Genomic DNA, 26514 nt, shown 5'->3' with positions numbered 1-26514 from the left:
TTTCCAAGGAGCTTCTTGATTGCTAAAAGGCTGTATATATTCCTGAGTATGATGACAACATAGTTTTATGTAGCCTAAAAAAAAAAAAAAAAAAAACCAACCCAAAAAAAATCTGTTAAACTGCTGCTTATCCAACATTAACTACAGCAATTTTTAATTAACCTGATTTGGAAGCCAAGTATATCACTGATGAAAATGAGAGGGTAGAACATACAGTCATTTATTCCAGTACAGTGGTCATGATTGTTGAATTAGGTTTATTCAAATGAATCTCAAAATTTTGCCGCAGTAGTCGGCTGTGTGCTGGGTGCCAGGTTTTAGTAATCTGCACGTAGTGGAAAAGCAGTGAGCTTTGGGGCATGGGGGGAGGGATGGCGATGTGTTTGTCTTGCTGCTCAGCAAGGGGCAGGAAAGACCCACGCTCGCATTTATTTGATAAACAAAAAAAACAACCCAAAACCAAAAAAAAGATGGGGTGTGAATGGACTGCTAATTACCTCTTTCCAGCCTTTGCTGGCAACCAGCAGACAGTGTCAGTGGAGCTGGGCGTGGAGAGACTCTCCGAGGGTGCTGCTGTCTGCTGTTGGGCCGGCTCTGCTCTGGGACAGTGGCCAACGTGATGCACAGATAAACGGGGGCAGTGGCCGTGGCAGTGAAGCACAGCAAAGCCAAACCCTCTGCCAGCAAAGGAAGATCGACACGTCCCGTTCCGTCTGTTGGACGGCTTTGCGCAGGAGCGTGTAAGAAGGGACGGAGTTACTCGCGTGTTCACTGTTTTCAGTCAGGAAGACTTTCAGGAAACGGAGGTAGGGCAGTAAACAAAAGCAAAACGGAGCAGACCGAGGTGCAGAGGTTGTCATCTGTGGTCTTCATGGAGGACCAGAACTTTTAATGGAGGAAGAGTTTGGTGCAAGACATCTGCACTGTGTATGGGTGCACGTAGGGACTTCAGTCCGCAGTGTACGGTGGTTTCCAAGCCTCCACGTCACTGGCTGCTGAGATGATTTCCCCTGAACTCCCCATGACCGAGCTGAGTGAAGATGATGAAAACTGAAGATGCTCTGCAACCTTTTCTAAAGTGCCCATTAAAACCTCATGTGGCTTCAAAGGGTACGAGCTGCTGTGCGTGTTCCTTCCAGGTGGCCTGGCAGGTAATCGGGTCCCTCCCAGGGACGGCACTTGTGCAGCCATGAGTGAATATAAGGGCTGGCATGTTGTCATGCAACGTCTCTACCTTCCCTCTAGCCAGAAGCTCTGGTTAATGGAAGTGCTGAGCACCGAGGACTCGGGCTGGGCGCTGCGCTCTGCTGTTAGGCTGCAAAGTGCTACGATGGTGGAGCTATGACGGCTGCAAGAAGCCAAAGAAAACCTTTCAAGCGTAGCTGTGGTGGTGGGTTCTGGTAGCCGAATTCTGCATTCCGTGTGTGTGTGTTGGTAGTTTTCTTCAGAGTACGCGGAACATTCCTGTGTTCTGCATTCTGGTTAGGTCATCCACATTTTCTAGAGGAATAAAGGTGCGATATTGATGATGTCAGGTGTGAGTCTGTAGAGCACATTCAGAATCCCTCCTGCACCCTGAGGGCCAGCTGAGAATACATCTGTGCTTTACCTCGCAGCTGGCCAATGGCCTCTTTGCTCACACAGGCTGTTCATTGCTTCCCAGGGATGCTGTCCTTTTCTCTCTCCCTCTTGACAGAAGTGTGATTTCTCTTTTTTTTCTCATTGCAGGTTACCCGACGGGCTATCCCACCGCTGCCCCAGCCTACAACCCAAACATGTACCCAACCAGCAGCCCCGGCTACGCCCCAGGTGAGAAAACTGTGTATAGATACAAGGCTGGGTATGTTGAAGCATTCAGGAGGATTTACCTTCTGCTGCTCAATGTACAGAACGCAGCAGTTCCCTGTGCTTGTCAGCAAATACTTCCCAGGGAAAGGGTCTGTGTGAGGCTCTTCCCTTCCTAACTCTGCCGTTAACTTCACGCCTCCATTGGGAGTGTTTGTCTGTGTTGCAAAGTACTTTTGAGCACGAATTATATCTTAATACTAATCCCAGGAATTTTACAGTCCTTCACATTGATGGCTTTTAATATGTTCTGAATACCGCATGCTCGTTCCCTGAGATCGCCTTCCCCTTCCCCCTGCTTGTCCTTCTCTTCTATGTCATACATGCAGATATGTCAGCAACCGTGTCCTGTTTGGTGTCTGGATCTCCCATGCCATGTCTTTACTGCCCCCCACTTCCCTGTGGCTCTGACGGACTCTGGGTCTGTTCTAGTGTCTTCTTCTGTCTACCTCCTGCCCTTCACACCGCCCTAAAATGGCTCTTCCAAAGATGCAGCAAGCTCTTCCTGGCCAAACTCAGGAACTGCTCTGCCTTAGCCTTGGTGTCCTGATGAACTTGAGAGCACCAGATCCACTCTTCTCCATAAAATCTTGTTTTCCCTTGGCTTTCCTGGTTGGCCAGTTGTTTTCTACCTCTGCTGCAGTGTGTCCATTGGGACATACTTGTCATCTGCCTCTTCCAGCTTTCCGTGAAAGCTTGGCCAGGCTCTGTCCTTTATTCCCTTCTTCACTACTCCCTGTCTGTCTCTGTGAAAACTTCCTTGGAGGTACAAGCTTTTCATTTTTCATGGAGGTCTTCATTTTTCACACCAGTCAGAAGCTCTTCTGCCTCCTCCTTTGCAGTTCCTCTGAACCATCCTGCCAGCCAGGCTGATGGGTAATGCGTTCGTCCGCCGTAGCTCAGCCCCTACCCTGGACCCCTGCTCTCTCTTGCCATCTCCAACCGTGGCAATTTCTCCTCCATCCTTCTGGAGAGCTGGTACAAAAGTAATTTTCCCAGTTCACTGCTTTAACTGTGGCATCCCCCTCTTTGCCTCCTGCTTTCTCATATCTAGCGCAGGCTGCTTGTCTGTATTTACAGAACCAGCACCTACTCCATTCATTCTTGGCGTCCAGAGCCTTACTGCTCCTTCAGCTCAGCCAGCAGTGTCCGTCCTGTTCACCTCTAACCTTCCCAGGCGTCTCCCTTGCTCCTTCTGCTCCTCTCACTGGAAGGAGGCTTCCCTTACCACCCACAAAACCATTTCTCAGTTGAGTTTCTCCATTAGCCATGATATTTTTTGAGGTAAAACCCCATGACTAGACTGCCGAACTCCTTCCCTTCCCTGCTGTTGAGCAGTCTCTGCACATCTCCCTTCTGTCTTGATTTACACTGTTGTCTTTTGGCCAAACGCATATCCAGCAGAGAAGGGTCTGGATGGAGGAGGGGACACACTCATCCAGGACCTTCCTGCCTGGCCAGAGAGAGCTGGAGAGGAGAAAGCCATCAAAGTATGTGGGTGGTGTGAATACAAACCCAGTGGTGCCCTGTCCATCCCTTTGAGGTTGAGCACCTCATCTACATGAGGTGGGGAGATGGGAGAATTGCTTGTAGCCAAGGGCTGCCAATGGTGGAAGATTCATGTAGGTTAGGACAGAATGTAAATTAATCGCAGGAGCTGCTGTCAAATAACTTCCAACAAGGACATTTTTTATTCCAGAAGAAGTGGACTTTCCACTGTTGCTAATCGGAGAAGTTACTCCGGAGGGGTAATTCCCACCTGTCCACAAGGAGTTGTCTTCACCACAGCACTGACTGACCAGGTTCTGTGCTTAGTGAGGAATATTGGAGTTGCTCTGCTAAATCAATCACTTGGGTTTTTATGCTTTCAAGCCCAAACGTGGAAACCTTTATAGAAGTCTTCTTTCTTTTTGGAGCTGAAGACTTCTCTTAGGCCTCCACTCAGGAAATAACTGAAGTTAAACCTACATTTAAGTACTTCACTGAAACCAGCCTTTTGGAAGGACCGTGGTTCAGCTCGAGGCTTTCAGCCAAATTACCTGGGGGATGGGAACCTCTTGGCATGACAAAGGGTGGTAGAAACCCAAGGGCTATGTAGCAGTTTCAAAAAGTAACTTACCCAGAGTGGATTCAGTGAAAGGTACTATAAGAAAAGGAAATCTCCTGTTTACTAGAAATCTTGAGATCTTGTTGCCCAGAGCAGCTGTGGGTGCCCCATCCCTGGCAGGGCTCAAGGCCAGGCTGGACGGGGCTGGGAGCAGCCTGGGCTGGGGGGAGGGGGCCCTGCCCCTGGCGGGGGGTGGAACCGGGTGGTCTTGAAGGTCCCTTCCAGCCCAAACCATTCTGTGCTTGGAATGTTATTTATGTGGGGATTTTAGGCTATGGTGTGTTGTCCAAGCCTTTTCTTTAAGAGATATGGTCACATAGGTCAAATGCGAGAATTGGCAGCATCTGAACTGTGTTTGGAAAAGCATTTCTGAAGTCAGGACTGTGGCTTTTCTCATGTTGTTTATGAAAAAGCCCTGAAAAAAATCTCTTGGTCACCCATTTCTAAGCACACATTGGAGATGAAAAAGAGTATCTTTCCCTTTCTTTTAACTTCATGGCTTTTTGATTGGTCAAGATGTTTATTCTGAATGCTTTGCCTCAATAAAGCTGTGGGGTTTTAAAACTTCTGAATAAAGTCATCTCTTCAGCTAAGTGTTCAGTAATCATCGGAGTGAAATAGATGCTTGTGTAATGAACGCAAAGCCGGACTTTGTGGCAGGCTTGCTAAAACCCTTTCTCCACTGAATTGCCAAGTTTTCAGTCTCCAGGTTGTCATAAAATCAGTGGATCCCCACGCTTAGGAGCTTTCCAAGGCTGATGAAGCAACAATAAGGCTTTTGTTGCCAAAAACTTTTGGTGCTGTCTTCTTCATATCACAGTTTAAATTCACTGTTATTTTGCAAGGTTATTAAATAAGGCTGTTTACTGTAGATGACTCCGTAAGGGATCTGTTGTGGGGTTTTTGGGGGTTTATGTGCTTCTGGTAGGGTATTTAGCTGCATTTCTTCCCACTAAAAATCTTAAGGTGTAATAGGAAACGAGTTTTGTTCCCCTAGATGTGTGCTGGCCACCTCTAAATTCTCCTTCTGAAGGGTATAACATTGGAAGAGGAAAGAGCTCCACAGCGGAATAAACCCCCAGCAACCACCAGAAATTTATTAGTAGCTTGTCCTGCCAGAGTCTGACAACGTCCTCCCTGCTCAGCCAGGGATGTAAATCCTGAAGCGTCCCTGCGTAATGGCCTGGACATGATAAAATGTCTTTTGTCCCCCGCCACTGCCTGTGCCTCCTGCAGGCAGCAGCTCTGCCACTGAGCAGGGAGATGGCCAAGGGGACACCCAAGTTAGGGTGAGCGCCAAATCACTGCAGGACAAGGAATTTTTGGGGGTCTCTGTTGCTTCTTGTACATCTTGGACACCATCCTTGGGAGGCCGGAGTTCCTACTTGAAAAGAAAATTGAAAAAACCTTCAGAAACGCTGCGTTGCTATCTGAACAGAACACTCTTGTTTGCAAAACCTTGATGAAAGCCACGCATTCCCCTTGGAAGATTTCATTTCAGCTCAGTTTAATTTTCCAGATTAAAAATAAGAAGAAGAAGAAGAAGAAGAAAAAAAAAAACCAACTAGGAAATTTTCAGGTATTTTAAACAGCTTCAGCAATTGCTGCATGTAGGGAAGAATTGGTTCCCTTCAGGTGTTCAGACCTCAGGTCTCTAACCTTCCAGCTCAGGTCCCACTGTATTCAGTGGAGAGAAAGAGAGACCAGAGAGACATTTAGCCCATCACTGGGGACATGGTGCCTTTCTGTCCCACCAGGAGAGCTTGAGGTGCATCCTTCCTGGGATGTCCTTCATGCTCATGAGGAACAGAACCCAAGGCAGGGCTTAGATGCTCTCTCAAGTAACTCTGATACATCGTCAAGATACCCTCAGAGAAGGATGATGTTTTATGGGATTGCTTTCTTGGCGTAGGTTAGGATAGTAAGAATAGATGGAGAAATGGGACCCATCTGACATGTAAAAATGTAAAAGGTCCTGGAGTGGGCTGGAGGACAAGCCTCCATCTCTCAAACAAAGAAATTGCTTGCACAAGACAAGAAGGAATTGGATGTCCCAACCCAGACAGCAAAGAAACAGTCAGGAAGTGCAGGAGAGAACAAGGACACACAGGGATAACCCTGGCAGTTGGGGTTCGCAGAGGTGGGCAGCAGCGAGCCCTTGGCTACCCCTTCTCAAGCCCCGTGGCTCCTGCAGCCAGCAGAGAGGAGCCCCCGCACTCAGCAGGGGCCGGGCTGTCCACCCGCCCTGGTCTCTGCTCCCTGAAAACAGCCACCTCGGCCTTCAGAAGTTTCCTTGCAATTGTTCAGTATGTAATAATCCGCCCCAAACCTTGTTAGTCAGCGGCTTTTATAAGCACAAAACCACGAAGACTTTGATTTTCCCCTACCTTTGTCCTAGTGGCTCTGGCTGTGGGTGTCCTCTCTTTCATTACAGATGCTTAACCTCCCCCGTGCTTTGATTCTTGCTATATTTTATCGCTACAATACTTTGCAGCAAGCAGTTCTGCAGATTAATTAAAGCTTGAGTTACTGATTTTTATTTTTTTTTCTTAAACTGATGCAAATAATTGTCTGTTGCTTTAGATTTGCATGATGTGAAAGGGGAAACGAAAGCCCTGGTCAATCTTCTTTGTGCCAGCCAGCCTTTTGTTCACTCCCCCGACGCTGCCTTCTGAAGTGCAGTCCTAATCTTTACTGACTTGCTTTCTCTAAAAAAGAAAAATCCTCTGATCATTTTTGTCCCTCCTCACCAGATCTTTTTGTTACGCAGCGTAATGCTCAAGCAAGAAAGCCTGTGCAGCTGTCTTGACATTTAAATTTCATTTCTCTGTTTATGATTCTCCGAAAATACTTTTAATTGTTTCCATATTAGAAATCTAATGTCCAGAATGCTGACAGGTCATTTTGTGTTGAGAACAAAAATCTTCTGGTGCGTAACGCAACATAACTAAGCACTGAATTAGTGAGGAAATGATGAAGATCAGAATTGGTGCTCCTCAACCCAACTCCTCTTGCGCAGAAACCTTCCCCCCCATAAACAATCACGCAGCGCTTGAAATCAATGCAATTTAATACCGCGGCAGGGTTTTTTTCCCCACTGTTTGGAGATTTATCTCGTAGGAGGCATGGTTCAGAGCCCTCAGATTGCTCGTGTGCAGCCGGGAGGAAAGATGCTTGCCTGGACTCTGCTGTGCTCAGGCCAGCGGCTCGGGAACTGGGGATGCGCAAGTGCCGGTTAGGGGAGAAAAAAAAAAAAAAGCCCTGTGTGATTCTGTGAGTGAGGATGGCATCCATCAAAATTATGTTTAGAGGCAGAGCAAAGGATACAGAGGCAATCCTGGCTCAGACCAAAATTTAGAAGCTTTTTCAAGCCACTTGCACCTCCCTGCCAGTTTTTACTGAATTAGTGGGTTTTTAGATCCTGATTCTTTCATGGGCGAGATGCCACTTTAACGACTCTGGGAAGCAGCCGTGGGCTGCGCTGCTCAGGACCTCCCAGCATCACACCCCGTGTTAGTGGCCACTTCTCTATGGCAAACAGACTTTCAGGAGGAAAAAATAAGAATTTTGGAGAGATAACTAATGCAAAATAAGCTCCATATAATATTCCAGCAGTGGGTACATGCGACAGAGCGGGCAGCATCCTCTCAACTGTGTTAAATGGAATTGGGTTAAAGCAATACTGTGGTTTGGCGGCTGAGTGAAAACCGGTCATCTGTGTCGGTATGGAGAGTGTTCCCTCAAATTGAATCAGCGGCTGTCATAGAGGAGGCTGGAAATAACCCCGCTGCTGAGAAGAACATGCTGCTGGGGTTCATGCTGTCCGTCAAACATACTGGGAATCAGAGGGGATCAGCTTTATTTTTAATATCCTCAATTCTGAAACAGCAGGCTAATTCTAAATGTATTTTTTAAGGAATTTTCCATGTTGAGCCTTTAGCTGCCTTGCTGCAGAAAGAGATGCTGTGTATTCCCAACAGAATTGCTGCTCCCAAAGGCATCCCATCCACCAACAAGGGTCTTCTGTTTCCACCCTCCTGGGCTGGGAGGCAGGTGGTACCTGCTGGCAGAAATCCTTCAGGATCACTAAAAAAGCAATCACAAACCAAAGTTTCACCTGCTTGGATATTCCGAGTCTCCCTGTGTAGGTTCACCAGCCAAATGTGCCCCTTCGTACTCCTTGGAATAGAGGTCGGAAAGGGTGGGCAGAGCAGCCTTTGCTTGTGACTGCTGAATTTGTGGGACGTAACTGAGAGCAAGCTGTCAGTCTTGACAGAAACTGTTCTGTACAGGCTCGATCCCCCTCTCTGGATCCCCCTGAAGGTGTTCCTCTGGCGAGCTCTCCTTGGTTAGGTGTCTGCTGCCCCAAACCTCATGAGTTTTGCTTGGCTTCCGTCCAAACTCTTAGCAAGACACCAAACATCAAGTGAAGATGAAGGCTGCCCTCTGCTCCCGCCCTCGGTGTGGTCCACCCCAAGCGAAGAGAAGCGTATCGAGGGTTGTTCATTTTCAAAGTCTATTTTTCAAATACCTGCTACTTATGTGCCATCCGCTTTTGTCCTTGATGTCCTCCAAATGCTCACGCTGCAGGCCCTGGCACCACAGTGGAAGTCAGCAGTGCTTATGCTCTTCTGTTGACCTCAGGATTCCCAAGACCCTGGGATCCACATGGAAAATTAAATGATTTAGTGCCCCAAACTCTGTAATGGCCTCAGTCAGGGAAGTAGAAGGAGACAGGGAGAGGAGCTTGGAGAAGTCCAGAGTCCCCTTGGTCCATGCAGGTCCAGCAGTGGTGAGGAAAGGAAAATGGTGACGGAACCAGTCTTTGATTCCTCCCTCTTTCAGTGTCGGGTATCTGGTGAATATTGGCTTATGTTTAAGCACCAAAAGGATGACAAATTCTGCACCGGTTTGTTTCAGAGCAACCCTTCTCAAGGCCTAGGTAACAGCCAGCCACTGCACTGCTTGCGAAGTTCAGCCTAAGGAGCCCTGCATCAAACAAGGGAATTTATTTCTTTCCATCCCCATTGATGGAAACAACACAAGTTTCTGCCTTGTGTAATTTCCCTGTTGCATTTTCCCATATTTGTTAGAGGGAGAGGCACGAGGCAGGCTACAGAATCACTGCAAACACTGGAATTGCAAAACCTTAAGCTTGCAATAAGCTTAGTTATTTAGGACAGTGTTATAAAAAAAAATAAAAATTCCTTTCAAGCATGTAAAAATGAATGCCTAAAATTACTTTACTGCAGACACATGGGGTACGCCAATTTAAAAATAAAATAAAAATGTATGTCTTCATTAAGCCTGGTGCATGGTCCCTCCCAGGCATTCTTTCTTCCTGAGATGGTTGTTTTGTTTTAACTTCCTTCGTTAAAGCATGCCTTTTTATTTTCCTGAAAGTAGGGCACACACTTTTCGCAGGCTGGCTTATGCTTTAACTGTATTTATTAATAATGCAGGGGAGAATAATGCTCTGCAGCCATTACTCCAGCGCCTTCACAGAGCAGAACAGAGATTTCTGAAATCAGCCTCAGAAATTAGGGGTCTCTGTGAGGCTGTGGTGGGACAGGGCAGAGGCTCCGATCCCCCATTCCTGCTTCTCGAGCCTCCCTGGAGGGGAAGCGTAGGCATCATGTTGCCCCATCTAAGTGCTCTGACCCATCCTCTATAGGTGCCACCAACTATTTGGATACGGCATCATCTGCTTTGTCCTTTTGCTGTGATTCTGTACTCCAGTTAATTCATGGAATTTTCTTCAGGCACACCTGGTTGATATTTTTCCTCTTTTCCACTTAAAATATGTCCTGGACATTACCATGATGGCTAGAGGTCCTCGCAGGGAGACAGACCAGTCCCAGCACTGCAGAGACCCACATGCAGGTCACGTTGCCATTTCCCACCGCTAGATTTGGCAGGGATCCAACAGATAACAAATAAAAGCTCTTAATTTTTCATTAAACAGCATAGGCAAGAGGCTAAACCAAATCCTGAAGAGACTGGTAGGAGATAGATCTTAAATGATATTAGAAAGTCACAACTGGATTGTAACCTCTGGGAACTGTAGCTCTTGCAACAGACCTGGAGATATTAATGTCCCTAAAAGCCTCCTCTGGGGTTCACCTTTTCTGTAGTTTTAAGTGATGGATTCTCCGAGGATCTGTGATTTCATGTACAGAACATGCATAGCTATGGCAAGCTCCCAGCCATCTCAGACCCAAATTACTGCCATTTTTTGGTAGCTCTAATGTGGAGAGGAGAAGCCGCAGAGGAAGGATTCACGTAACGTCTAAATAAATAGCCTCATCAGTTTTGGAGAGTAGAACCTTTGTGAAATCCAGAGGCACAAATTAATCTGATTTTGAAAAAAAGCATAAAATGGGAGTATTCCTGTCTCAGCGCTGGGAGTTCACTCCCGGGTGTGATGTTCAGGAGTGCAGGTACCATGGAAAACAAAGCAAGGCAGTTTGGAAATCCTTAATAACTTGCAAACCTTTGGGGGAGGGGACAGGCTCGCAGTAGAACATCATCGGTACTCGAGCGGAGCAGAAATTGTGCTCCGAATTTCTCACTTCCCACAAACCTCTCCTGGTTTTCTCCTGAAGAAGGTGAGGAGGGAGGAGCGCATTTCCACATCTCCAGCAGCAGAGCACCAGCCAGCCAGACCTTGCACCCATAAACGTCCCGGCACAGCTGATGATTGCCGCGCTGTCCAGTAAAGCATCACTGCTGGGTGTCCTCCACGTGCCCATAGTGTAGAGGAAGGAAGGCAGGTTAATTATCATTGATAACAGACAGCTGTGGGCTGGCTTCAGGGGCGGGGGTCGGCTGAAGTAGATACGGTGCAGCTGTGGCTGGTTCTGTTAAGGGGTTAAATAGCTCTAAGGGGGATGGAAGAGGAGCAGCAGATGAAGAGAGAGTGAAAGAAGCAGAGGGAGAGTTGAGTTGAGTTGAGTTGAGTTGAGTTGAGTTGAGTTGAGTTGAGTTGAGTTCCTTGGATGGAGGAGAGGCAAGAAGCAGAGGGACTGGCCTGAGGAGTATGAAGAAACAGCAGGACAGTAGAATCTGACTGATGGTAAAAGCCTTGCTGCGACACCGTTAGTTCTGTCCTGTGCTGGGAGAGTGCTCTCGTGAGGTTTTGGTGGACCAACAGGCTGGCAGCAGTTTTTCTCCACTTTGTTGGGGCAGCAGTGTCCATCCATTAGGACCTGTGTTGCAGCTGGTGGGGGCTGTGGCCACGGCACAGACTCCTCCTTGGTCTCCTTAGTCACTCGTCCCCAGCTTCCAGCCCTGTGGCAGTCTGTATTTTCAGTTGCATCTTCTGAGATGGTTTATTAACAGTCTGAGCAGGCACAGAGGTGTTGGAGGGGTTTGAAATGTCATTGGTCTTGCCTTTGGGCTGCAGAAAGGTTTACAAGCCCTGACCAAGTCATAAAGTCCCTTCTGTGGGGCTTAACACTGAGCCCCGTGGGTGTAGGAACTTGCTTGGGAGAAGGAGTTATGAAGTGCAGCTTTAAAATGTCTTCAGGTATGACTCCCTTGGGGCCGACGGGATGATAAGGAAGCCACCACCACCTCCTCCTGTGGGCCATGGTGTCGCTCCCAAAGAGCTCCTCTTTCTGACCAGGATGGCTTTGTCTGACCCTGGCTGGTTCTGCTACCCAAAACAGTCCCCATCTACAGACTCACACCTCTCTTGTTCCTCTTACCCAAAGGTCCTTCTTTGGGTTTTTCTCCAGGAGTCTCTTCAGTTGGCAGATCTGACCCAAAATCCCTTTACCACGTCTCTGGGGAAATCCCACCTGCCCCTACCACCACCCACGTGGGGAGAAGGGGATGTACCCTGACCTCCAACCTTCTAGAGATCTTGAAGAATTCAGTCATTGGTGTAGAGAGAGTATGTTGACAGTCCACCTTCTACATTTACAAAAAATACCTTTAAAGCAGCCATGAATCGGTGATTTTCTTTGACTCCAGCAGCTGCATCATTTGACCTCCTTTACCCTCCACACAACTTCACAGCGAGGTCTAATCGCACAGCGGCTTGCTGAGGACTGCTCAGCCCTTGCTTGGGGGTTTTTTTCTGAGCGTGTGAAATACGTCCTGCAGAACGTGGAAGATGCGGAGCTTATTTCCTTTGTGCTGACGGCTAGAGCAGCTTGGTGAGCTGGCATTGCTGGCTGAGGCTTTCAAAAGATGCATGCGCTCCGGTAGGAGGTGGTGGGACTTCAACCGGAGGTGGTGGGGGCCACCATTTGAGGTTAGTCTGAAACAAAAAGTTGGGATGGATCAGTAGTTTTGGGTGGGGGGGTGTGTGTGTAAGAAAAACAGAAAAAGACCTGTTTAAGCCTTTCCTGGTGGTATCAGCTTTGGGAAGGAGCCTGGTTGTACACTTGCGTTTACAATCTGCTTTCTCTGTAGATGTGCTCCAGAAAGCCTGTGGTGTAACGGCAGTCCTTAGATGAGCACTGGTAATGTGTTTGGCTATAGGATAAAGGTATAGCCAGGGCTGGCTCGGCATACAGAGGTGCATTATGGCAGTTAGTATCAGACCATTTCCTCTTTCGGAAAACTTAAGACCCGCAAAATGACCGAATTCCGTCAGTCCCATCTCAAATACCACAAGATTTGGTTCTTGAGATTCTTCTGGGTTATCTTACTTGGCTTCATAAATACTTTTCCGCAAACTGGGATACAGGGCAACCTGCTCAAAGCCACTGCTTCTGCTGGCTGGCCTTTCCAAGAGTGTCCAGGGACCACCCAAAACGGTAATAGAATCACAGAACCACTTCTGTTGGAAAAGTTCTTTAAGATCATCGAGTCCAACCATTAACCCAGCACCACCAAGGCCACCACTGAACCATGTCCCCAAGCGCCACATCTACATGTATTTTAACCCCCCCAGGGACGGTGCCTGCACCCCGTCCCCGGGCAGCCTGTGCCAGCGCTTGGCCACCCTGTCGGGGAAGACATTTCTCCCCGTGCCCACCCTGAGCCTCCCCTGGTGCGGCTGGAGGCCGTTCCCTCCTGTCCTGCCGCTGGTTCCTTGGGAGCAGAGACCGACCCCCCTCGCTGCAGCCTCCTGCCAGGCAGCTGTAGGGAGCCAGAAGGGCCCCCCTGAGCCCCCTGTTCTCCGGGCTGAGCCCCCCCAGCTCCCCCAGCCCCTTCCCCAGCCCCTGCCCGGCTCTGGACACGCTCCAGCCCCTCCGGGTCTGTCTGGGGGTGAGGGGCCCAACGCTGAGCCCAGGGCTCGAGGGGCGGCCGCACCAGGGCCCAGCACAGGGGGACGGGCACTGCCTGGCCCTGCTGGCCACGCTGCTGCTGACACCGGCCAGGGCGCTGCTGGCCGCCGTGGCCACCTGGGCACACGGGGGGCTCGTGCCCAGCCGGCTGCCGACCAGCCCCCCCAGGCCCTTCCCCGCCGGGCAGTTCCCAGCACTGCGGGGGGTGGTGGGATGGTTGCAGCAACCAGTACCTTGTCTACTGGTGGTACGTGCTATGCAAGCATCTCAAAGGGTTTTACTGTGAATAAAACATCTTGCAGACAGGGCTCAGCCTGTTTTCCAGCTGGGAAGCGCAAGCCCAAGGACAGCTGTTCCTGGTTTGTATGCACGGAGGTGACCAGTGGTATCTGGGGAGGGATGGTGGCTCTGCTGGCTGTGTCCCCCAGGTGTAGGTCTTCATGCAGGTCACTTAGCTCAGGAAACCAGTCCTTTGGGGTAGGTAACTTGTTTGCTGCAATACACCGTTCAAATCATCCTTCCACGGGCAGCAGGTGGGGCAAGAGGAACCGTGGGGAAGGATAGCTGTCCTTAAAAGGGGGGGCGGGGGGCAAGGGAGCAGCGAAGTGGTGCAAATGGGACATAAATGCAGGAAGCTGTACCTTCATTGCTCTGTGTGACACCACTTCTCTTGTCTCCACTCCAGCTACACTTCTGATGAAGCAAGCCTGGCCACAGACCTCCTCCTCCTGTGCCACGGAGGGCACCTTCCACCTCCCCGTGGACACCGGGACCGAGAACAGAACTTATCAGGCTTCTTCTGCAGCATTCAGTAAATAAACCTTTTCCTCTGGGGTTTTGCTTGGTTGTTTTAGGCCCATTTGCACCCCCACCCCCCCCTGCCCCCCCCCCAGGTTATTTTGGGTCAGCCTGTTTGCAGTGAATGCGGTCACTCATGTCTGGGTGCTGAGCCCTCACGCAGGTGAGGGTGCTGCGGGTCCTGGGGCTGCTTGCTGGCACCCTGTAGCAGATCCGTCACCTGCTGCTGCCAGAGCTGCCCCGTGGGAGCATCGTGCTGCTGCTGCGATTCCCTTTCGGGGGTGGAATTTTGCAGAGCTCTTGGTTTTTGTTTTCTCCTGCTGAAAACAAAGTAGCATCCCTGCACCGTGTGTGTTAAAACCATGAAGGAGCATGCACAGGGGAGCGCTCGCCCTCCGAGCGCTCCTTCTGAGGAGGAAGCCCAAGTGGGGAAGGGTGGCAGCCTCTCTTCTAGCTGAGCGTTTGGTCCCTAGGAGCAACCTGGGGTTGTTTGCAGGCGCAACCTGCGGTGGTGATGCTCTGTGGCTGAGCAGAACCGTGTGCGTAGGAAAACTGAAGGGAGATCATTTCCTATTCCCTTAAAAGCGAAAGAGAGAATTCCAAAATTAAGTGTGATTTTCACGGCACCCCAGTGAAATTCCCACCTTTTGACTCAAACTGGTGGAGCAGAGGCAGGGGAGGAGATGCTGCTTAAGGATCGGAGTCAAACAGGCTTTTCCAGGCGGAGCCTTGGAATCTCATCCCCTGGGAGCCCAGTAGTGCCTTCGGGAGGGGTGGTAAGGTCCCTGATAAGGGCCTGGTGCTTCCCTTGGTATGTGGGGTGCCCCCTGGCCCCTGCCCTACTGCTCTTGCCTGCTTTTGTCTTGTGTTGCTGCTAAAGCTCGGGCACGGCCAGCGTGGGATGCGCTGCCAGCGGGAGGTGGGACCACTCCTAGGCTCAAAGTGCCAAAGTAACCTTCCAAACAGAGAGAAAGGAGGAACTCCCTGTTGTATCTGGAGAAAAAAAAAATACAAGCTACCTTGAAAGTGACTTTCCACGGGCCATGTTTGCAAGGCTGGGACCGCTGTGCCCATGCACGCACATGGGTTGAAGCGTTCCTCGCCATCTGTATGCTCCAGGCTCCCTTTCTGTGCTAAATTAAATCATTTACAGAGTGAGATGAGAGGAAGAAATATAGGTTTTTTTTCTTGATGAAAACAATTGTTAAAAATGAACTTATTAGAAGGCTTTGGGAGACTTTCTCTTTGGAAAGGGACACCCCTACCATTCTTCGGGGTAGGGGCTGTACACCTGATATGGTGCATGGGCTTTGCATCGCACCTAGTTCCATGCCAGACCAGATTTGACCGTGTTGTAGGTGTTTGGAAAGTGTCAGCTTGTAATTAGTAGAAATGTGGCAAAATTCCCTTGGAGTTGAACCCACCCCTGGGTGGGATTCCTCCTCCCCGTTGCATCTCTGGGCTGCTGCAGGTGAGATTCCTCCCTCAGAGTCAGAGAGGGCAGGAGCAGGTACTGGGATGGCAAAGGGTCTGAGGTCAAAATGTGGCTGTAGGCACCCAGTGTGGGTGATGAAGGAGATCGGTAATGCAGCCACCAGCCAGACCCATGCAGACTGGCCTCGCTTCCAGAGAACTGGCTTGGGCACATTTAATTTGGAAATTAAAATTAAGAGATAAAGCCTTGTGGTTTGATTTGCAGAGGCGCTTCAGGCTTACAGCTGCAGCTAGCTTTGCCACATCGCTGCTGGGAGATGCTGCCTCAGGTGCAGGCTCTGAAAAATGGGAAGCATTTCAGGTTGGGCATCCCAAATGGGTTCTGCCCGTCGGCTCGGTGTCTCCTCGCCTGGGTTTTGTTCTTGGGGAACGGCCTTCCCACGGGTGTCTAGTGGCAGGATACGGGTCAGAGCTTACTCATGAGCATCAGCAAGGTGTCAGATCTGGGTGGAGAAGAGCCAAGGAGAAGCCTAGGAGATGAGAGTCCCTTCTGTTCCCAGGGTGAAGAGAGCCCACCAGTATGGACTGGAGCTGCAAGCTGAACAGGGATAAATGCAAATAAATATGCACTAGCTGCTCAGCACCTCCCCACATCTGCAACAGCAAGGCAGGAAAGGTGCTGAGGGCTCCACTGGGCTCTGAACCTGCAGTGCAAGACCATGGTGAGACACGTATGAATTTAAAGGCTGGGTAAGGGCTGCCCAGGTGCCTTCATCCTGGTCTTGCCTAGAGTGTGGTGATGTGCCTTTGCCTCTTGTCTTTTTGTCCTCTAATGATGGGTTTTCAGAGCTTGGTTTTGCCTGAGGTATTTTGTTCTGTTGCTTAGATGCTTCATTTGAGATGGGGGAGGTCATAAACACAAAGCTTTGCACGCGGTAGTCAGCGAGGTTATAGATCTTATGGTCATTTCTGCCCTAGAGCCTCCTGTTGGCTCTGGCGGGTGAGGACAGTGGTGGCAGTGACAATGTGCCAGGGAGAACTTAGAGTCAAAGCCAGACCTCCCCCATGGTGTCCCTGTGCTCACCGCTCCGAAGATGTTCCTCCAACCCCCTGGGTGCAGGGAAGGTGGACGAACAATAAAGCCGGGGGAAAAGGCTGGAAGAGGATGTGCCAAGCTGCAGGGCAGTGGCAGAAGCAGGACCAGATACCTGGAACCAGTCAGACTGGGCCATGCAGGCCATGTAGAACCTCCTAGAGCTGCTCGCAGCTGCTTACTTCTGCCCATCATCAGTCCCAGTGTGAGCCCCAAGTTCCGCCCTGTGTCTTCTTCAGGGGACCTGCCTTCTGCTCCCAGCTGGGATGCACTGAGCGCAGCCTCCTAGGCACAGCTCGCATTTACTGAAAGAAAGCAAATCTGGTTTTAGAATCGGAGAATGGTTCGGGTTGGAAGGAACCTTCAAGTTCACCTTGTTCCACCCCCTGCCATGGGCAGGGCCCCCTCCCCCCAGCCCAGGCTGCTCCCAGCCCCGTCCAGCCTGGCCTTGAGCCCTGCCAGGGATGGGGCACCCACAGCTGCTCTGGGCAGCCTGGGCCAGCGCCTCGCCGCCCTCACGGGGAAGGGTTTCTTCCTCACGTCCAACCGAAATCTCCCCTCTCTCAGCTTCAAGCCATTCCCCCCTGTCCCAGCGCTCCCTGCCCTTGCCCAAAGCCCCTCCCCAGCTTTCCTGTCGGCCCCTCCAGGCACTGGGAGCTGCTCTAAGGTCTCCCCGGAGCCTTCTCCTCCCCAGGCTGCACAGCCCCAGCTCTCCCAGCCTGTCCCCACAGCAGAGGGGCTCCAGCCCTCTGACCAGCTCCGTGGCCTCCGACGGGCCCGCTCCAACAGGTCCGTGTCCTTCTGATGCTGAGGACCCCCGAGCTGGACGCAGCGCCCAGCAGAGCCCCCTCCCTCGCCCTGCCGGCCACGCTGCTGGGGATGCAGCTCAGAAAATACAATTGCCTTTCTGGGCTGCAAGTGCCTATTGCTGACTTGTGTCTAGTTCTTAATCTACCAGTATTCCCAAGTCCTCTGCAAGGCTGCCCTCCATCCATTCGTCCCCCAGCCTGCATGGATACTGGGAATTGCCCTGACCCGGGTGCAGGGCCTTGCACTTGGCCTTGTTAAATGTCATGAGGTTCACCCAGGCTCACTCCTAAAGCCTGCCCACGTCCCTCTGGATGGAATCCCATCCTTCCAGTGTATCAACTCAGCTTGGCGTCACCTGCAAATCTGCTGAGGGTGCACTCAGTCCCACCATAGACTTCGTTAATGAAGGTATTGGTCTTGGTCCCAGTACTAGCCCTTGAGGGACACCACTCATTACTGGTTTCCACTTGGACATTGAGCTGTTGTGTAACTCTGGATGTGGCCATCCAGCTGTTATCCATCTAAGGAATCATGCCTGTGGTGAACCCTTCATGTATAGACAAGAGGAGATGATGATACAAAATTCATCACGGAGCTTTTTCCCCCACCACCACCTGCCTTCATGCTATCATAGAAAAATTTATTTGTGCAATTCAGAGCACTTCTGTGTTACAAGATCAATAAGGTTGAGATTTCTAGAGTGGCGCGAGGGATTTAATCAGCAATTTTAATAGAAGCTGGAGCTTAAAGGCTCGCTATTGCTTTTAAAATCCCAGCCTGCTGCTGAACTGCGAAGCAGCAGAGGCACGGGCCGTGCCAACCTTCTAATCCTAATAAGGTGTTAGATGGTCATAATTAGGCTTTAAAATTAGCTGTCAGACATGCTTTTGTGAGTGGAGCCTCCATCATCTTGTGTCACTAAAACTTGATGACATGTCATTTTTACCCACAAATTCTTGTTTTTTCCTGATTTATAAACATGGAAGATTACATCTGCCTGGACTATTAAGTTTACTACCTTTTTTAATATTGTAGCTGAATTGTCCATGATTCAGCAATCTCGTAACTGCAAGCAAGCTTTAGCATCCAAGGCAATGAAAACCACGCAGCCCAAGCTGGTCCACGTCTCCAGATGCCCATCAGAAATGAAGCCTGATGCCGAGAACCAGCAGCCTCCAAGGTCTTTGAAAAAAGGAGTTCAGAACAGAAAAAAATCCATAAGAGTGAAAAACAGGAGGTTGGTTGGTCTGTGGGTGACGCTGGGTTCCTGGAGGACCTCACGATGGAGGAGTCTCCACTTCTGCTGCTGTGACAAATACAGCTGGCTCAAACCTGCGTTCCCTCTTGCTGCTTCCATCTCTCGTTTAAAGATAGTTGCTCCTCTGCTAATGTGAGTCAGAAAAAGGGTCACAGCTATTCTGCTGTTTAATTAACACATTTTTTTCCAATCTGCGGCAATCAGGAGGTGGCGAGATGCTGTTTGGGAGTTCCTAGAAAGCTCCTTGTTATCTTCACGCTGTTTCAGTGCTGGGTGGATAATATGGGACATTAGCACTGAAATCTTAGCCTTCATTAATTGCTGCACTGAACACTGGTTGAGTAAATTAGCTCATTATATTTGAGTGTTTAGACATCTCATCACTGGGCTGAGCCTTGACTTCTGCTCTCCATCCTACACAGTCTTCGGGGCCCGTTTGCTGTAAGGATGATTTCTTCCAGCCCTCCTGCAAGAGCTGGCTACCGTTTCTCACCAACCATCCCAGCCCACGTGCTGCTTTTCCTTGCTCATGCAAGCAGACCTTTCACCATTTCCATTTTTGTTAACCATTGATCGAGCGGTGACCAACACCTTGATGCTTTCATGGCACACTTGATGCTGTCCAGGGTGTCCCATGGGCAGCAGCTCAGCTTTTAGTCTACCCTAAAAAAAAAACCCACCCACCCTTAAAGCACAACTTTAAGTAGTCTTGAATTCAGCACTTAAGTAATAATGTTTCAGGGGCAACTTCACGCAGCTTTCCTTGGAAATGCCTCTGAAGGTTGGGAATTCGGGTGCCACATATCCTTGGTGCAGGGACATCCCGTCCTTGGGGCAGGTCACACCTCCTTTACATGCTCTACCTGCCATGAGGTCTTACGGTACTTTGCTGCCATGTAGCAAGAACTGGATTATCATGGACCTGCTTAAATCCACCCCTTTCTTTTCAGAGAGCAAAATTGGTGGAGGATATGGGGGTCGACCTCATATTCATCACAAGTCAAAAGGTGGAAAGGTACCTTGAAAGGAAACGGAAGAAGAGCAGAGATCCTTATGGGATGTCCTCACTCTGGGGAAAGCCTTTAAAAAAGGGACAAATGTGATCAGACTTGCATTAAAGGGTCTTGAGCTGGTACCGGTGGATCTTCCTGGAAGGAAAACAGAGTTTTATAAGCACCAGACAGCTCAGCTCTTAATGCAAATAGCAGGAAAACCCCAAAGTGACACCCACAGCCAGCAGGCCAGCTGATGTCGCATTATCCTTGAGGTTGTCTTTTGTTAGGTTAGGTTTATTTGGGGGGACAAATCTCCGTGTTTCGGAAAGGATTCTTCATTTTAATTTGTTCCCCATATACTCACCATCTCCTAAATGCTGCAAGCTAAGTTAAGGCTTCTCATAAAGGGCCTTTGATAAAGTGTAAATCTGGGATTTGGATGCTCCAGCTGAACAGCCTGATGGGATGATGGGGAAGACTGGGGGATGCTGAAGTCCATTTGCTTTTCCTTCTGTCTGAACGGAATAAAGTCAAAACTTGCAATCTGCCATAGCAGGATCACAAGCATGGCAAAGGCATCCCTGGCTGCCTGTGCCTGCCCAGCCGCTGCCCTCGCAAGCCCCCGCTACCCCTCCCGGCTTGCCCGCAGCCTGCCGTGCCTCTTCAGTGGCTGTTAATGGCAGTAAAGCAGATGTGCTGCTTTTGTCACTAATGCAGATAGGCTGCAGGGATCAGGACAGGCATAAAGGTGCTTGAGCATCACTTGAGGTTGCCTTTCCCACCTGCAGGGTGAGCTGATGGTCGCAGCCCTCCTTTGCAGGAGAGGAAACTGCTCGGCACCGTCCATCTTGATGAAATACTTTACAAAAAAAAAAAAAAAGTCCATCATTTTCACCTTAGTATTAAGGCATGGACCATCAGTGTGGCTGCTTTTCCAGTCATTGCTTGGGGATATAGGCAGGGGATGGCAATACTGTACTATGAAATTAGATCCTCCAGCAATTAAATTCTGGGTTTGCCCATCATACCCTGAGCGAAAAAGGTGAAAGGACAAAAATCTGGGGAGGACAGAAGGGAAAACATTCTTCTCCTCAAGTAGATGTACAGAGACAGGTAAGTAGGTGTGGGATACTGCTGTCTTAGCGCTTTAAGGGCTGGTTGAGTCCCATCAAGTCATGCCTTGAGCGTTGGGAATACTCATCAGCTTGATGCCTAGCTTAGGCAATGTGGGGAAAGCCATGCTGGGCTGGGTGGAGGATGCAGCCCCAGCTCCAAGGGGCTGCATGCTGGGCTCGGAGGTCTCAGCTTGCTGGGTTTCATGGGATGTCAGTAGATTCTGGTGCATTTCGGTACATCTCCTCCTTGCTGAGTAATGCCCAGCAAGCAGCTGGTGCATCACGAAGGGCAGCTCGGGTTGCTCGTGTGCGGGGTGGATCATCTTTGCAGCTGTAAATCCTCACCCTAACTTGGACTACTCTTGCCTTTGCCAGGGTACACTGCGGGGACTCCCTACAAGGTCCCACCGGCCCAGAGTAACAACGCACCTCCTCCCTACTCACCGTCTCCGAATCCGTACCAAACCGCTATGTACCCCATCAGAAGTGCCTATCCACAGCAGAACCTGTACACCCAGGTAGGTGCCTCGCCAGCCGCTGTGGCAGCTCGCCGCCTCACTCACCGGCGTGCAGATACAGCCCGAGGTTCCTGCAGAGCTTCATCCTTGGCTGTCAGGACTGAGCACCCACGTCCTGGCGGGACAGAGGTGCTTGTGGCAGGGCTTGGTGGGTTCCTGGCATGCTGGAGTCTCTCTCCTGCCTCCTCCGTTGGATGCTCTGGATGAGGCATGGTCTTGCAGGGTTGTCTGTGTGCAGCAGAGTCAACATGGTGGCATCCCTATGGCTTGGCCAGGTTCGGGAATCGGGTTCCTTCCTCCAAAATCACACGCCTGACTGACGGGGCTCGCTGTCTCCGGGGCGATCCCTGCACCCACCTCTCCCCACCCTTCCCTGCTCTCGGTGTTGCTCTTCCCCAGGGCCACAGGTCAGTCTGGGTCACCCTGAGGTCTATTTGCTGTTGGCTGTTGGTATCTCATTCGATTTGCGTTGCCCTCCTGCCACCTCCCATGGAAAAGCCCCTGTGTCACCTTCACCAGCACAAACTACTTCAGGCATGACCCAGATTGGTGTCCTCATGGAGCAGCTCCTCCTCCAGCACTTGGATGGGTTTCCAGTACCATCTTCTCCGCTCCTGCATTGCCATTACCTCCAGCTACGTGCTGGGGCCAAGATCCTCCACAGGGATGCAATTCAGGGCAGATGTCCTCTGAAAATCACCTTGATGCCCCTTCCCGCTGAAGACCACAAGCTCCTCAGAGCAATCTGGCCTTATGGCTTCCCCGGCTTTTCCCCTCCTCTTTAATGGCAAATAACCAACTTCTCCGGCAGCTACAACTTCATGAACCAGTTTCTCTGTGCCTTGCTGAGACCGGAGCATCTCCTCCTGCTGATTTTGTCCGCTGCCACCTCTCCTCCCATTACGTGAGCATTTCAGAAGCCACTGGGGTCTCAGCCTGTCCCTGCACACTGGTTCTTCTCTGATCCCGACCACAGCAGGAGGGTGGCATCAGCTTCATAGTGCCCACCAGCAGGCCTGGGATGGAGCAGGGCTTGCAGATGCCATTTCCTCATCTCTCTTTCCCAGGCTCCGGCAGATGAGAGTTTCAACAGCCTGGAAACGTGGGAGGCAGTGATGGTGAGAAGATGCTTTGGTAGATCCTTTCAGCACGTTGTGCTTGCAGCACTCAGCACCTGGGATGCTCCTTCTCTGCAGCCAGTTTCTGAGTCGCCTTTTCTTCATGGGCTGATTTTTTCTTAGCATGTCCTTCTCTTTCCCCAAGGAAATGCCTTTCAGCATCTGCATTTTCTCCTATCAACCTTTGTAGCTCCTGAAAGGAAGTAATTTAATAGTTCACCTGCATCTCTTTCTCCCCTTAATCCATGCCTTCAGAGGTTCTCTGATGGCTTTCACTAATGCACAATAAAATCTCTTTTTGTCATTTTAAACCCTGTAATCCTTCCGACCGTCCCTGGCTTGCAGGTGTCCCTGCCTGTCCCAGGGATGGCACTTCTCTCCCTTGGACCACTCATGTTTCAGGCCCTTCATCATTCTGGGTGTGGAGCTTTTTCTGTTGGCTCCTTTTTTTTATTCCTGCCCATCCTTTCCTCCTAGTTTCAAAAGCCCACAGGTCTCAGCAGCCTGGATTCTGGGGTCTCTCTGTCCCCCATTGGAAGCCCAAGAAGACAATACTCTTCTCGGACCCAAGCAGGCACCTTGGCATCAGCCAAGAGCCGTGGCTTCTCCTCTTCTTCCATCTCTTGCTCATGTTCTATACCAGCAGCCAAAGTCTTTTGGGTCCAGGCCCCATTTCATCCCCCCAAATAGAGGCAGCACGGTTTGTCCCTGACAAGCTGACTCTCCAACCCATGATGCTGATCCCCCTCCCATTCCCATCACCTTCATCCATCCCGGGAACCATCTCACATGCCCAGAGGTTCCGTTTCACCCTTGCTTGTCCAGGTCTCCAGGCACAGGAGCTTGCTGATGGGAAGGACCAGCCCTTTGGCAGCACTTGAACGATGTCCCACGGGCAGCCCTTTGGAGCAGCAGCTACACGTGATGCCTGCTTGTCTTAATATTGCTTCTGCAATACATCTGGAGGAGCTGAGGGCTTGCAGTCTCCACGGGAAGGATTGTCACAGCGGAGCCGCTCTGGGCTTACGATAGGGGCTGACTTTGGGAACCTCCTTGTCCCAGCTAGTGCAGGGGGTGGGACTGGCCCCGAGAGCATCGCTGCTCACTCCGTAGCAGGATCTACCGTCACAGCTGACGTAGCTCCTTGCTGACGGCACAGTCTGCCTTACCAGGCTGACACCCGCTGCACGCAGAGCTGGTGATTGCCTCTCCATAAAATACCGGGCTTTGAGTCACTGCTTCAGCTTGCGCTTCCAACTGAATGGCAAAGACGACGGTGGGTTTTTTTCCCTTCTCAAACAGGGAGCTTATTACACCCAGCCAGTGTACGCGGCACAGCCTCACGTTATCCATCACACTACCGTGGTTCAGCCCAACAGCATCCCATCGGCCATCTACCCGGCCCCGGTTGCTGCGCCCAGGACCAACGGTGTGGCCATGGGGATGGTCGCTGGGACTACCATGGCAATGTCAGCAGGTAAGAAGGAAAACCTTTCCATAGTTTCATCTCTCAGGTGGGACATATCCAAACAATCTATGCGGGAGACTTGCCCTGGGCAAAAAAAAAAAAAAATCTGTGCTGCCTTGCAGGCTGTATCCAGCAAGTGGCTGCAGAAGTGCCTTGCACTCAGCTAATTGCAGCTTCGTCTGCTAGTTTTGCTTGCTGGTTACTGCTCTTTTGCAGGCAAAAATCAATTAATTTGCTTCTGGCACTGGTATAACTCAGTTTTTAGGTTAGCAGAGGAGACCTTGCATTAGGCTCACTCCAGAGGGGTCCACTTTTGCATCCTTAAATATATTATTCTTTCCTCTGTCTATTCCATAAGTAGAGGAGTAACCAGGTTTGTCCATCTTAAAATGCTTTTATACTTCTGTCCTCATGTTCCTTTTTTAGGACACTTCTGGTCTTGCTTTCATCTGATAAAGTGAGCATTAACCTTGATTTATGTATCCCAAACCCCCTGCATTTTATGTACAAGATTGCTTCAAACTGCAATTAATTGATAGCACATTAGTTTAGGATATGGGCTGCTTTTATTTTTTCCAAAGCCTGTATTTCTCTCATTAACAATTCTTTGGACTGGATATTGATTTATGTCAAAAAATGCAGCATTCACCCTTTTTCACCCACATTAGCTGTGAAACAGGACTCTTACGGGACACAATCCCTGTTGCAAGCAGAGATATTGCAGCCTGGGTATGACAAGAACCACTCAGAGATTTACTATTGTTTACACTGACAAGTGGATAGATGTAATTAATGCATGTGGAATGTCTTAAAATTTCATTAGTAGCATTTGTAGAGAGATACTCAGAAACTGAGAAGTTGTTTCAAGCACCCAGTTACTCCCAGAACAGAGTAGTTTGGGGTTGTGTTCTCCCTCCCCATGTCTGCTGAAGGCACCGTGCAAATTCTCACCTTTCTGTATCGGCTGCAGACTAAAAGAAAAGAGGCTGCACCAGGCGGTGCCTCTGCTTCATGCCTGGGAGGGGATCACTCCTGCTGCTGCATCCCAGGGCTCTTGGCTCTGTGGGTTGAAGTGAAGCGAAAGAGCTCCACTGCCCTTGGGAGATGAGTGGTAAAGCTCATTTTAATTTTCTCTGGAAGGTCTGTGGGTTTTTTATCGTCTCCTTTTACAACCCTCATCCCTTCCAGGTTTGGTTCTTAGACGTTCTGGATCTTTGCAGTGATCTCCTGTTGCAATTTAGCCCAGTGCCTTCAGCAGGTGGAAGATGTCAGCAGGTTAGTAGCCAGCCCTGCTGCTGGTCTTTAGGGACAAGGAAAAGTGGAAAAAAATGAGTTAAGGGCTGAAAGTAGCATGGAAAATACGCTGGAGATTCAGGTGGATTTATTCCATTCATAGTGCTGGCTGACACCAACTGCCTGAGCCAGACGCCTTCGATTCACATCTCACAGGCAGAATAGTATTTGGGAGAACTGGAGAAGAAAAAAAAGGCAGCTGATGCTCTGCCTGCCCCTCAGATGCGCTCCGCAACACCATACCCTTGGGGTACCACTGCCCTGACGGAGCTCTCCTCCTTGCTCAATACTTCTCCCTGCCGTTTCAGGAACCTTGTTGACCACCCCACAACACACCGCCATCGGAGCACATCCAGTTTCCGTGCCAACGTACAGGGCTCAAGGAACCCCCACCTACAGCTACGTACCTCCACACTGGTAAACCCACTGGCCAATTCATGTAAGTGCTGCCTTTGCAGGTCTTGCTCTGCCCTTGTCGATTCATTAGCCGCCAAGCACTGCCGTCACTTCACCCCTTCCTGCAGAGCTGCTGAGCTCCTGCGTGTGGGCCGTGCTTGGGCACCAGCAGAGCCATTGAGCACGGCTCCCGGGCAGCGGTCCTGCACGGCACGCTGTCAGGGGGCTGTGGAGGGTGTTAGCAAAGCTCAGCGCATCTTGACCTTGACCTTGCATTTTGCGGCGTGCCGGATGCAAGGCTTTAGCAGTGACACCAGCAGCACTCTGAGTGCAGCTGGGCACTGTGAATGTGGTAATTTTTATGCTGTCAAGGTTTTGGGTGCATCACACTCTTCTGTAGAATCACAGAAGGGTTTAGATTGGAAGGGACCTTCAAGGACCCTTCCCCACCCCCCGCCAGGGGCAGGGCCCCCTCCCCCCAGCCCAGGCTGCTCCCAGCCCCGTCCAGCCTGGCCTTGAGCCCTGCCAGGGATGGGGCACCCACAGCTGCTCTGGGCAGCCTGGGCCAGTGCCTCGCCGCCCTCACGGGGAAGGGTTTCTTCCCAATATCTAATCTAAATCCCCCCTCTTTCAGTTTGAAGCCATCACCCCTTGTCCTATCACTACACTCCCTGATGAAAGAGTCCCTCCCCATCTTTTATACCGCTTGGATGTGTTTTTTTCTCCCTGCTAAAACATGCTGGGAGATTGTCCAGTTCATTAGCACTGGGGCTGCATGCAGCTGCCTGCACCCTGCCCGTTCATTAGCACCGGGGTTGTGTGCAGCAGCCTGCAACCGGCTGCAGGTTCCTGTTGTGCTCAGGATCCCAGAAATCCCAGCTGCTTGCTTAAATGCCCTCCGCGTGTTGCTGGAGCCCTTGGTCCATCATGCCCAATTAACAGGCAGCACTGCTGATGGGAACACATGATGCTGAACTGGGAGGCAGCACAGATCTCATGCAGCCCAGGGGGTTATCTGAAATCT

At 50.4% G+C, this 26514-nt stretch overlaps 1 protein-coding gene across 7 annotated transcripts in view; it reads left to right on the top strand.

Moving 5' to 3' along the window:
* The window catches only part of FAM168A (family with sequence similarity 168 member A), a 218921-nt gene that overhangs the window by 186965 nt on the left and 5442 nt on the right, over positions 1-26514 (top strand). For all 7 annotated transcript variants that reach the window (XR_013926065.1, XR_013926066.1, XM_080375592.1 and 4 more), the window contains 5 exons: positions 1729-1809; positions 13880-14005; positions 21073-21215; positions 23636-23810; positions 25403-25533. Coding sequence is in view for 5 of the 7 variants with exons in the window: in XM_080375592.1 (XP_080231718.1) it covers positions 1729-1809; positions 13880-14005; positions 21073-21215; positions 23636-23810; positions 25403-25515 (638 nt within the window). In the remaining 2 variants the exon portion in view is untranslated. The remainder of the gene's footprint in view (positions 1-1728; positions 1810-13879; positions 14006-21072; positions 21216-23635; positions 23811-25402; positions 25534-26514) is intronic.

Source organism: Falco punctatus (genome assembly GCF_963210335.1).
Source record: "Falco punctatus genome assembly, chromosome: 2".
NCBI lineage: Eukaryota > Metazoa > Chordata > Aves > Falconiformes > Falconidae > Falco > Falco punctatus.
The sequence above is the reverse complement of the archived record's forward strand: the minus strand, read 5'-3'. Positions and strand labels throughout refer to the sequence as shown.